General features: G+C 49.1%; 2 protein-coding genes and 1 long non-coding RNA gene across 7 annotated transcripts in view; 2 read left to right on the top strand and 1 right to left on the bottom strand.

The window, feature by feature from the left end:
- TAF7L (TATA-box binding protein associated factor 7 like) overlaps positions 1 to 2,590 on the top strand; it is a 28,624-nt gene extending 26,034 nt beyond the window's left edge. For both annotated transcript variants that reach the window (XM_074277046.1, XM_074277045.1), the window contains exon 13: positions 2,367 to 2,590. In XM_074277046.1, the coding sequence (XP_074133147.1) occupies positions 2,367 to 2,450 (84 nt within the window). In that variant the 3' untranslated portion in view covers positions 2,451 to 2,590. The remainder of the gene's footprint in view (positions 1 to 2,366) is intronic.
- A 3,195-nt stretch (positions 2,591 to 5,785) lies between these two features.
- On the top strand, positions 5,786 to 7,644 carry LOC141548279 (uncharacterized). Its single transcript, XR_012483879.1, has 3 exons — positions 5,786 to 5,871; positions 6,012 to 6,156; positions 7,549 to 7,644. It is a non-coding gene; the product is annotated as an uncharacterized LOC141548279 (long non-coding RNA).
- Positions 7,645 to 7,687: 43 nt separating this feature from the next.
- Positions 7,688 to 12,278, bottom strand: part of DRP2 (dystrophin related protein 2) — a 37,756-nt gene continuing 33,165 nt past the window's right edge. For all 4 annotated transcript variants that reach the window (XM_074277038.1, XM_074277037.1, XM_074277036.1 and 1 more), the window contains 3 exons: positions 11,829 to 12,048; positions 11,142 to 11,262; positions 7,688 to 11,001 (listed from right to left, as the gene is read on the bottom strand). In XM_074277038.1, coding sequence (XP_074133139.1) covers positions 10,877 to 11,001; positions 11,142 to 11,262; positions 11,829 to 12,048 — 466 coding nt within the window. In that variant the 3' untranslated portion in view covers positions 7,688 to 10,876. The remainder of the gene's footprint in view (positions 11,002 to 11,141; positions 11,263 to 11,828; positions 12,049 to 12,278) is intronic.

Consider the following 12,278-nt stretch of genomic DNA (forward strand, 5'->3'; position numbering starts at 1 on the left):
TATTCTGTGGTGGCTTGTGTTTTACCAGCAACCACCTCATGGTCTCCCCCCTGGGATGCCCTCATCGCCATCTTTTCCTGTTGACAGAATCCTGAAGTCTACTCAGGAAAACCACACAGCAGTTGACTTACTTATTTGTGAGTAGGATTGGGGAGATTTTTTTTTTGGAGGACAGGAAGTCACTAGGAGGTTACCATGATGCAAAGAAAAAATTGCTGTGTAGCTCCGCAGTCATGTTATTCTTCCATAATTAACTCTCACAGTGCCCACAATGGCTTCTCAACTCTCCTCCAGTTCCTTTATGCCACAGCTGTCTCAGCAGAGCATCTCACGTGAAAATACATGCCTCCCATCATGTTGTTCATCTCTGTTCTATACCTCACATTCTCTCTATCTCAGCTCTCCATGTCTACTTTTCTTCTGTTTCTGAGGAAAAATGCCCTTTTCTTTATTCTGATTCCCATTGCCGTCCCAGAACTCTTGTTCTCTTCTACCTCTTCTCTTCATCTCTCCTCATCCATTGGCTCCTTTCCTACTGCCTATGATATTTCCAGCCTTAAAAAAAGCTTTTCATTCACCCCTGGTGTCTCCACAACCTGCCATCCAATATCTTTTCCTCCTTTTCACAACAGATGTCTAGAAGGAGTCACACTAAAACTTCTTGTCTCTGGGGTTTTTTGCCTGTCACTTTCACTTTGTCCTTTGTAACCTGGTGTCTGGCTGTACCCTCTGACCCAAAACTACTTTCACCAAGGTTTCGGTGATCACATAGCTGCCAACTCCATCAGCCTTCTCTCATTCTTCATTCTACTTGACCTCTCTCCGGATTTGCTTTTGGCCAACTACCCCTTCCACCTGGATTCTCTTTTTCTCCTGTGCCTTCTGTGGCACTCCTCAAAAACCATGTCCCCTTTTTGTCTTGTCTTCTATCCACCTAGCATAATGTCTCTCAGGACCCGTGTTCTCTCTGTACTGTCACTCCCCTTAGTGGTCTCATCGGCCCTATGGGTTCCATTACCGACACCCCAAAGACATCTCCCAAATCCATCTCTCTGTCCCCGGCCTTGATCCAGAAACAGCGGTCCCACGGGACCAATTCCCTGCTGGTGATCTCCAACTGAATGGCTCGTTATATAATTCAAACTCAGCATGGCCAAAATGCAATTCATTAATTTCTCCCCTAATTCTGTTCCTTTTTTTTTTTTTAACCATTCTTGTCACCCAGATTCACAGCGTGTTTGTCATCCTCGACTGCCCTTTCCACTTTTCATTTGCAGTCACATTTCATGTCTTACCAGGTTTTCCACAGCATCTCTCATCAGTTCTGTTTGTTTATAGTCAACAAATAGAAGGAATTATTAGGGACGTGTGAGGTAAGTTACACTTGAATATATTTAAATTAAACATTTCTTTATGAAGGAAAGCTGTAAGAGGAAAAGGGAAAGACGTTGGAAGAAATATTTGTTGTGGATATAAATGATAAAAACTTGACAACCAAGTATAGAGGGAACTATTAAGAATTCATAAAAGTAGTTATCCAATCTACAGCAGATAAATTGCCAAAGGATACAAATAGACGCTTTTCAAAAGAAGAGAGGTATATTGTTAAGAATTATTGAAGAAAAAGTCATCCTTTCAATTCAAAGCAATACAAATTAAAACTCTTCTGAGGATACCACTGCACACCCATCAGGTGAGGTAATAGGTGTAAAGCTTTTTGAAAGCTCCAAAGTGCCCTATGAATACTAGCTATTGGCAAAAAAGAACACTAAACAACAAAAACCCATAAGAGCAGGTGGACCTAATGGGTTTTCTTAATGCTGATTACAAATATGGTTTCAAGTTTTGTCTGTTAGCCACTATTGTCACAGGAATCAATTTTGTATTTAAATTTTTTTTCTCAAACAAAATTATGGCTATTCAACTCACTTAAAATGTAGTTACTTGAACATTCACTCATATTCACTTTCAAAAGTAGGCAGCCAGTGTGCTTGGTCTCCACCTGCTTTTCCTTTCTAGAGATTTCTAGATGGAAGCATTCCTCATGTTTCTCACCGATAGTGCTTAGTTTTCTGGGAAAGGTTCCAAATGTTAATTTTTAAAAATGGATCTTGAGTAATATGTTATAGCTTCTGAATTTATACTTTATAGGCTTTGAGAAGATCATTAACTTTTTGGGAGGTTATTTTCTACCTTGTAGTTTCCCCCCCAAAGTGTTTGGTCATTAGTTATCACCATTCAGCCCCTCCAACTTAATTTAATTTTTTCTGAATGGTTATCTTCTAGCATTTCCCATATTTGAGAATCTAAAAGTATCGCTTCTTTGATCTAACTACTTCATTGATTCTTGAAAATTTATTTTTCAGATAGAGGACATCTGCACTTTTTCCAATCCATCGTCTCCACAAACTTTTTCATTAGATCAAGTTTTTGATGATGATCAGCAGTAGTAAGAAAACTTTCCTCCAAATTGTTGGCTTGCCATATGATTTTCCTTGAAATTCATTCTTTCGAGGCCAGTGTTGTTTAATGTTTTCTATTACTGTTCTTCCTTATTTACAAATAAAGCAGTCGCATTTGTTATAATCAAGATGCAGTCCAAGAAAAAAAAGAGTGGTTTCTTTGACATTCCCCCATATTTGCTGAGGCTGTTTCTCATACTGAATGTGTCTTGAGAAGTTTTTGTGTTTCAAATATGTTCTTTTCCCTATTACTTGAGATTCCTTCCTTTGAGTCTTGATACTCAAAGTTCAGCTTGATTTTTAGCTAGGCCAAGATTATAACTCAGATCATTTAGATCTCCTCGAGTCATGAAATAAATATCTGAGATTGGAAAGGTTTCCTCAATTGATGGATCATCACCTTGCAGGACTCATCTCTGGCCCAACATCTGTCTGGACTGAATTATTCATCCGGTTCATCCTTTTTTATTCAGATTCCAGGTATCTGGTGGTTTGAGTATAGGCGGTTTCTTTATTGGTTCTTAGAACTGATGACAGATTTGAATATTGCACAGTATGTTTAGACCTGGAGGTGATATGAGTGTGTGTGTGTGTGTGTGTGTGTGTGTGTATGTGTATGTATGTATACACACACACACACACACACACACAGAAGTGATATAAGTAAAAATATCCTTATTCTTATTCTCTTTGGATCATTGGGACCAAAAAGGCCCAGTCAGACCTGGTGTAACACAAGTGATCCAGAATAAGCTGGGAAGAGGAGAGGTCCAAACCTTAGCTTATTCATTTGTGTTGTAACCAAAATAGCTTTTGTGTGTTTTCCTAGCTGGAGAAACAAAGTCTACCTTGTAACCTAAGAACAATTTGGATGACTTGACAGAAAAGGGAAACTGAGAATTGAGGTAATGCATTAAATATAAAACATTAAAAAAAAACAGGACTAGTAACAATAATGATATTTACTAAATGATAGCAGGTCCATAAATGATAGACTACTTTGCCATATATTGAGCATTTCATGGTATGACTGAATATGTTGGAATACTCCCCTATCCCCCACCAAGTCAGTCCCATCATACATGGTATATTTAATGCACTATCTAAATTCTCAGTTGCTCCATTGGCAAGGACGTCATGCAGTGGGTAGGAAAAAAAATCTTAACTAGTGATGCCTCAGTACTCTCTTCCCTCCCTCTCTTCCCCTCCGAAATCGTAATCGATTGATGTCTCATTTTAGGTAGTTCAGAGGTAATAGGGAGCCACTGGAGTTTATTGATTGAGGGGAGGAACTTAGATGTATACTTTGGGAAGATGGCTTTGACAGCTGCACAGGGGATGGATGGGAGTGAGGTGATGAGGTCCTCTCCAGGGTGAAGTCAGGGTCAGAGGAGAGAAGGGGGTATATATGAGATGTTCTGAGAGTAGAATCAACAGAACTTGGCAACCAACTGGATAGAAAGGAGGAAGTGAATTCGGAATCATTGGGTCACTGGGAGATTGTTGGTGCCCCAGGGAGTAATGGAAAAGAAAATGAGTTCCATTTTGGATATGTTGATTTTGAGATGTCTGTGGGACAGGTAGAGATAAATGTCTGTAGGTTAGGAAGGGACAAACAGATCAAAGAGTCATTACTATAGAGATGATAATTGAATCTTTGAGCTTATGTGATGACCAAGTAAAATACCATAGAAGAGAAAGGGGCCCTGGACAGAGCCCTGGGGGACCCCTCCAATTAGTAGGTATGTAGGAGGATGAGAAAGCAGGCAGAACCAGGATGGGGCACTATGGAAACTCAGTGAGAAGATGGTATCAAGGAGAGGAGAATGATGGGCAGTGTTGGAGGCTGTAGAGAGGTCAACACAGAGTCTAGGAAGGGCCGTTAGAGAGCTGCTGGGGACAGTAGCTTTAGTTGATTGATGCAGTCAGATTTTGTGCTGCTCAAAGTCAGGAAGAGTGTGAGAGCAGAGAGTGCAGGGGATCGAGGATGGCAGAGACATGGGCGCCTTTGTAGATAAGGAGATACTGAGGCTGAGGAAGACAGTGGGCACGATAAAGGGGAAGTCTGCTGGAGAAGACAGGACAGCATAAGTCTTCTGGGCATGGATGTGCATGGAGCAGCCTTTGCTCCCAGGGGACAGAGCACCAAACTGTGGTTCAGGGAAACCTGAGTTCAAATCCAGTCTCAAATACTAGCTGTGTGGCCCTGGGTATGTCACTCAACTGCTGTCTGCCTTAGTTTTCTCAGCTATAAAGTGGAGATAACAGCACTTACCTCCAAGGGGTTTGTGAGGATTAATGAAGTAATATTTGTAAAAAGCACTCAGAGCAAAGTGTGGCACATAAAGAAATACTTAGTAAACTTTTATTCCCCATCTCTCCTCCTGAGATAGGGTGGAGGAGCAGTTAGAAGCAGAAGGCATCCACATGATGTGAGCTGAGAAGAGGGAGCTCTTGGCCAGGAGACTCAAACCCAGTGTTTTGTAGTTTTTCTACAAACCATTTTTTAAGTATTGGGAGGTGAACTGTATGAAGGGAGGTTTAAATGAGCTTTTGGCTCAAGCTTGAGAGGGAAAGGAATTGGGCTTGTGCAGAACTTTCTGTGAGCTCGTGGCATGGCTTAGAGGATGCATCGGCAGGAGAGAAGGGGTAGCAGGGGCGACTTTGGTTTCCGCTTCGGTGCTGGACACGCAGGTCCCTCTGGGAGGAGCTGGGGTGAAAAATAACTCTTCCAGAGAACAAAGGAAAAGAAAGCCCATGTGTGAGATCCCATTTGTAAGCACTTAGCACAGTACCTGGTACACAGTAGGTGCTGTATAAATGACTTCTACCAGCCTTACCTCAAGTTACTCTCCTTGCCCTCAGCATTTGAGGAAGCTGTCATTGTTTTCCACCTCAGTAGTGAATTCATTCCCCACCATCTCCACTTGCTTTTGAAGGGCAGCGTGGTATAGTGGCTTTGGACTTAAGAAGATCCGTGTTCAGCTCTCACCTTAAATGCTGATATCCTGTGTGGCCATGACACTTAATATGTCTGAGTCTCAGTTTCCTCATCTGGTAAGTGAAGAGGGTTGGATCCAGTGGCTTTGACCATCTCTTCCAACTCTAAGCTGTTGTCCCTGTGCCCAGGCTGGCCACATTGGCATCCTTCTGGTGCCATGTGGGCTTTTTTGGGCAGGGGCTGTTTTGGCTTTGACGGCTCCAGCCCAGGGCCTTGCTCACAGTAGGTGGGTGTTTAATAAACGTGAGACTGAAGGTACTCAGGTAACACGCCTGCCGTAAAAAAGTGCCACATAAATCTGAGGTGTTCTGGTTTTTCCAAACTGTCGTCTGCCAGGTGGGCCTGCTCGAGGACCTTGGGCATGGGTGTGCTGCCCCAGCCTGGCAATCCTGGCTTACATCCTTCCAGGTGAGGATTGGGGGTGGGAGAGGACAAAGGGATGGAGACCAAGGCCTCAGGCCATAATCTGGAGCCTCTCTTCTCCAGAAAAAAAGACGGATGTATCATATGCTTACGTTAAATTTGCATTTCTCTATCACCAATGGAAGGCTATAGATGATTGACAGAGTGATAAATCAAGCCCTGATTCGGAGCCTTTGCTGGTTTCTGAGATGTAAAAGTTCCCATTGAAATTTCAACAGTCACCCTCGGGGACCACTTGGAGCTGGCTCCTGCCCTCCCCTGACCTCACAGGTAGGCCGCAGCTTTGGCCAAAGATGGCTGACTATCCTCGTTCTCTGGCCCGGGCAAACACACCTACTGTGTGCAACGCATAGGGATACTGAAGCAAAAGGGGCAATCCTTCTCGGGGAGATTGTCTTTCAGTAAGAGAGAATGTGCATACATAGGCAGCCATATGGGCAAGCTCTAGCTCCAAAACCCACTGTGTTGTATAAGTACCTATCTGGGTGCACAGAGGTGCGCATGGGAGTCTGGGCAGCTGTGCATAGGCAGAATAAAATCAGGGTGAACCCAGACTGGAGAAGGAGGGCCCTAGCAGCCAGGGTCTGGAAAGACTTCATGGAGAAGGGACCACTCAAGCTGGGCCCTGAAGGAAGAGAGGGATGCTCTGAGGCCCAGGGCAGGAGGAGGTGAGTTGTTTGTGAAGAAAACCAGCTACTCAGATAGTGAGGTGTGCAGTGGTTAGAGCACCAGCCCTGAATTCAGGAGGACCCGAGTTCAAATCTGGTCTCAGACACTTAACACTTCTTAGCTGTGTGACCCTGGGCAAGTCACTTAACCCCATTTGCCTCAGCAAAAACAAAAGGAAAAAGCAAACCAGATGCTGCTATCTTAGTGCTCAGAGGGTCATGGGCAGCTGGGGCTACTCTCTGGGCCCTGGTCCATGGACTTGTGTGCATGTTTTTAATATTGTGCAAATATTTCACTTTAGTTTCCTTGTCTCTTATGCATTTGAAAAATCCATTTCCCAGAAGGTGTCCCTAGCACCAAAGCCAGGTGGAGAACCTTTGCTCTGGCCCAACAGGAGGTCCCGAGCTGAGCTGAGAGCTACAGGGTCCTTACTGGACCCTGGTTTCTTTTTCAAAATAGTGAGCAGCAAATTAAGGCTATTAAAGCTCTGTCTTAGGGGGCTGAAGTGAAGGGGACATGTTTAAGGGGAGGGGCCTAATTTAGCAAGCATTTTTTGAAATGGGAAATGTCCAGATGGCCCCCCCCCAGTGACAGCATGGGTGAGATTTCCCCCCTCCCCTTCCCCTCCCTTGTGACAGTGGTTATCCAGGAAACAGCCTCCCGGCTCTCCCTATAAAGGCCTTATGTCTTGAGAACCCAGTGCCATCTTCCATCCCTCAAATGCCTGAGGCTTGAGGGCAAACTGGAAGCAACAGAAATAAGAAATAAATAATATTTAATTTATTTAGTAAATTAATTTAGCAAGCAGATAAATAATGGCTAAATAATAAATAAATAGATAAGTAAATAAATACATAAATAAAATTTAGAAAAAAAATAATAAAAAATTGCCAATTATTTGGGAGCCGGGAGACTGGAAAGGAGGCCATTATTAGTGAGAGGCAGAAGAAAACCTGGACCTCAAGATGCACTTTGGTTTTGCTCATGTCCCAGTGCCAGTACCTTGGACCCTGCAAACCACAGGCTCAGAGGAGGAACCTTGGAAGAACCTCTGGGTGCCCCTCTGTCCCCTGGAAAAGGTTTCGGTGGGAACAAGGCCATGGGCAGAAAGGAGAGTCATGAAGAAGAGCCGAAGCGTACAAATACAAATTTATTCTTTCTAAAGCAGAATTAGAAGAGGAAACAGCACCACGGTGAGTGGTAACCAAAGGAAGCCAATTTGCCCCCAGCCCCAAGTCTTCGGGAACACCCCCTCCCCCTGCCTCAGCCCTTAGCCTCCCGGCAACTGGAGTTGGGGATGGGATGGCCCAGGTACTCCCCGGGGAAGAAAGGCACCCTTCTCGCAGGGTGCCAAGGAAGGAAGGCTCCTTGAGCCCAGTCAGGTCCCTGCGTGCCCTTTTTAAGATCTGCCAGGTCTTCGGCCCCTTCTTCTTCTGAACCTTGGCTCCCGGCCCAAAGAGCTCTGGAGTCGGGCCGGGGCCATTCTGAACACTCACTTCATGAAAAGTGCTGGCTCCACCTGTCGAACACGTGGCCAGAGGCCACCCCAGCCTCTGGGCCCCGCCCTGTGCCCACTTGGGGAAAGGAGGATGTGATTCCTACTCCCAGCCCTAGTCAAGTGGGAACGGAGATGGGTGGGGCCGGTCCAGCTCTTGAGCACAGTGCATGCGCTTCTCCACTGCTCATCCCCAGACCCATCATGGCAAACACTCAGTCAGTCCTCAGTCATCACCGGCACCATTCGCCTGCCACTCTGGCCAAGTCAGGCCACCCGTGGCCCCTAAAGCTAGCTACGCGAAGCCCACAACAAGAAGCCCTTCTGTAAGCTGCTAGCGACACCCCCCGCCCTGCTCCCAAGCACTCGGATATGTGACAAGAAATTCAACAGTGTTGAACCCAGTACACAATAGATACTCTGACGACATACAGCACGTTCAAGGATTCCCAGGGCTCATTTCTGCCATAAAAGCGACACCGCTGGGATGACCACGGGCCTGAGCCCCCATCCTTCCCCGCCACCTCCTGTTGCACCTGCTAGCCAAGTCCCCTTGCATCCCTGCCGGCCTGACTCACTCCCTCTCGGAGGTGGGTGGCTGAGCTCTTGGGCCTGGGGGATCCTTCCAGGGTGTTCCTGGTTAAAAAAAAAATACTCTGGGACATCCACCTGGGAGAGCAGAGCCGTCCTGACAAGGAGCAAGTGCTTTCCTGTTTCCATCTACCAGCTCCTCCTTGGGCCTCTGGGAAGACCCTCAGCTCTCCCTCTGTGATCTCCCTGGCACCTTTGTATCATTCTCATCCCTTTTGTGGCCAGAGCAGAAGCTCCCGAACCTTGGGGTATGAGCTTAGGCCATGAAGCCCAAGGCCTAGCTATCCAGCCCCGAAGAGCTCTGACACGGAACAGGCTTGGTCACCATCTTGACTGCCACAGGTGCGGAGTCTCTTTCTCTTCTACCCTCCCCCCCCACCTGTCTTACAGCCACCCAAAGGGGAAATTGGCCTCTGTTTCCTTTAGGAGGTCAAGCGAGCCCTCACAAAGAGAAGGGGTTGAAGAGTCAACTACATGGCCTTGCCTAGGACCTGGGGGGGAGTGAGATGGGGAAGGCCAGAAAAGGAGACCATGGTGTCCTTTCTGGTACACTAGGGGATCTGGGACAGGATAGAACTTTGATTTGGTCTCTCCAGGCCCTGGGGGTAATGGAGGGACTCTGTTGACAGGCCCAGGAGCCCGCATCCCAGAGTGGCCTGTGCCCCAGAGGAAGTCCTCCTGAGGGAACAGCTGAGGATGTGGGCATCCAGGCACTTCCCCCACGCGGCTGAAGGCTGGGCCTGACAAAGAGCGAGGCAGAACGTGAGGACTTCACGAGGTATTAGGATTTAATGTATGAATACTGATGGCACAGGGCAGCCAGAGATGGACCTAGGTGGAGTGCAGAGAGAGCTAGACGGCCAGACTGGATTCTAGGGCCCTGTTCTAGAGCTCCTTCTGATATAAGGCCGCTGAAGTCTGCTCCAGTTTGGGCCAGAGGCCCCGAGCATCCTGCCTATTTGGGCCTCCGCCATGCTCAGGGAGGTTAGTTCAGCTGGCAAGATGTCGCGATCCAGCATTAGAATGAGAGAATCAAAGGAGGATTCACAAAGGGAAAGCCCTTGGGATCCCTCTAGAGACTCTGGGAGAGCCCTTGAAGCCCTGGTGCCACAAGCGGCACCTCTACTGGGCTCTGGCATTTTTGTGGCTGCCCATATTGCCCCGGGAGGAGGGAGAAGAGGAGCCCCGGGCAGGCATCAAACCCAGTCACAGCCCTGGGAACATCTCTATGGCAGTCCCACAGCCTCCTCTCAAAGCCCTTAGAGGCCAGACTGGCACAGGGGCATCTTCACAACTCCTGCCCTGAGGAAGCAGCGGGGATAAAGCCCCTTCAGAGACCTGGCCTGATATGCCATCCCCAACCCCTGAGGAGACAGGACCAGACAGATCTCCAGGACCCAGGGGACTGGCAGAGGAAAGCAAGCAGCCCCCCTCCCCCGCCTGGTTGCCTGGGACACTGCTGGCCAATTGCCCCAGAGGCAGAGGCCTTGAAGAAATGGGAGGGGGGAAGGAATCTACACTGGCATTGCTTCCATTTTTTCCAAACAAGGCCCAAATGTTAGGTGGTGTTAGAAGCCAGGAAAAATCAAGGCTGCTTTCCAAAGGCGGAAGGACACCCCCCCCCCCCCGTCCTCAAGGGCACTCTGACTCCCGTCTCCTAGGAGTGCCACCAGTGGGGCACTGAGGGTTAGTGGGACAAAAAAGACTAGTCTGAAAGGCTGCCCAGTGAGGGAAGGCCGAGTTAGGGGGTGGGAGGGGTGAAGCACAGGGAGGAAGGTGGTCCAGGCAGCAGACCATCTGTGGGAAAGGGCACTCTGCACCAGCCTCTCTGGGGAGGGGCTGGGCTCGTGCCCAGATGGTCCCAGGCTGAGCCGGAGGGCAAGGATCCCTGGGCGGGTGCCAGGTAGGGGAGGGAACAGGACCGCTCACATCCCCAAACCAGCTAGCTGTCCCCAACCCAGCATATCCTGGGATACGGTGGCAGTGTGGACAGGAAGTGGATTGCTGTCTTGAGGGTTGGAAGGTCCCTTTGCTGGCTCCCCCCTCTTCCCCCCCCCCAAAAAATCTGGCTGCTCTTACCTCAAGGCCCTGCTGCTGCCTTAAGTGTGCTAACCCGGGCTGGGGGGATATGGGAGAGGGAGGAGGGCCGATGGTGATGGGATGAGCCCAGTTGGGGCAGGGACAGGGATGTGGCCGGGACTGGGATTCAGAGTGGGGGATGGATGTTAAGACACCTCAGGAAGCCAGCAGAGTGTTGGTGGGCACATCTGGGCTCCGGACATTAGGGAAGGCGTGGCGGAGCTTCTCCATGATGTCTTCCAAGCACAGGCTGACATCCTGGCTTTTCTGGCCCACATCATCTAGAGTGGGGAGGGAAAGCAGGGAAGTGGGCCTTTCAGCCAGCTCACTCAGCAGATCCTGGGAAAGGCTTCCAGGCCCAGCCCAGCTAGGCTGGAGCCCAGGGGAAAGGCCAAAGCCCAGGGAGGAAGGGGAAGCTCACCCGCGGCCTCAGTGTCTGGGGTGGTGTGCTCCTTCTCGTGGGGGTGACTGCTCTCTGACTGCTGTGGGGAAGAGGCCAGGGAGGAGCCCGCAGAGCCATTGCCTTCTGATTCAGGGGGTGGCTACAAAGAGGAAGGAAGAAGTGACCCTCCTGTCCCTCAGTGGGGATCCAAGGACCACCGAGGGCTCAGTCAGGGCACAGGCAATAACAGGCAATTTCCACCCCCCCTTTTTTTAATATCTTGGAAGAAAACCCTAGTATCTCCCCTGGATCACGACACGAACGTCTTATCCATGCTCCGAGCAGCACTCGCAAAGTGGCCGGGCGAGGCCGGACTCCAGGTCTGATGCTAGAGAAACAAATGGCCCCTGCCCTCAAGGAGCATGCAGTCTGTGGCATTATTTTGAACCAGATCCTTTTGGGCCTTGTTTCTGGAAAAAAAAATCCCCCATTCCCCGCCTCTCCTACTGCCTCCTTGCCAGCCAGTTCCTGGGGGAGCCCAAAAGCTGTCAAGTCTCATGGGACGAAGTTCAGAAGACATGGGGAATAAGCGAAGGTTTGGAGAAGTCCCAGCTTAGAAAGGCCCATGGGGAACATTAGGAGGTGCAGTCAGGTCATAGGGGCCCAGTTCGGGCCATCGATTGGGAAAGTACTAGGCCTGGCCCGGGGCCGCCCAGGCTCCCTCACCTGCAGCAGCAGCTCCCGCAGACGCAGAAGCTGTGACTCCAGCTGCCTGTTGTGGTCCTCCAGAATCTGCATGCGGGTCTCCAAGCGGCTCTTGTGCTGCCGAAGGAGCCTGGCTTCAGCTAGGAGTTCCTCGTTGCGGGAGTCCTGGGCCGTTTCAGGAGGACCCTCAGCAGCCTCTTCGTGCTGCCACTTCAGGCGACGCAGCTCCCCCTGAAGGATCCTGCCAGACATATGGGGCCTGAGGTCTGTGGTCCAAGTGGTATACAGGCCCTGGGCCAGCTGCCCAAGCCAGACCGGGATAGCCACCATGACAAGGAACTCCTTCGAGGCACAGGACCACTCCACTTTTTGACTGGCCATATTAGCACATCTGGAAGCCCCCGAAATCCCTCCCCTTTCCCCAGCCTCAGTGGGCTGAGAGCCAGCACTTAACAGGATGGATGCCCGCCA

Source organism: Sminthopsis crassicaudata, chromosome X, assembly GCF_048593235.1.
Source record: "Sminthopsis crassicaudata isolate SCR6 chromosome X, ASM4859323v1, whole genome shotgun sequence".
Lineage (NCBI taxonomy): Eukaryota > Metazoa > Chordata > Mammalia > Dasyuromorphia > Dasyuridae > Sminthopsis > Sminthopsis crassicaudata.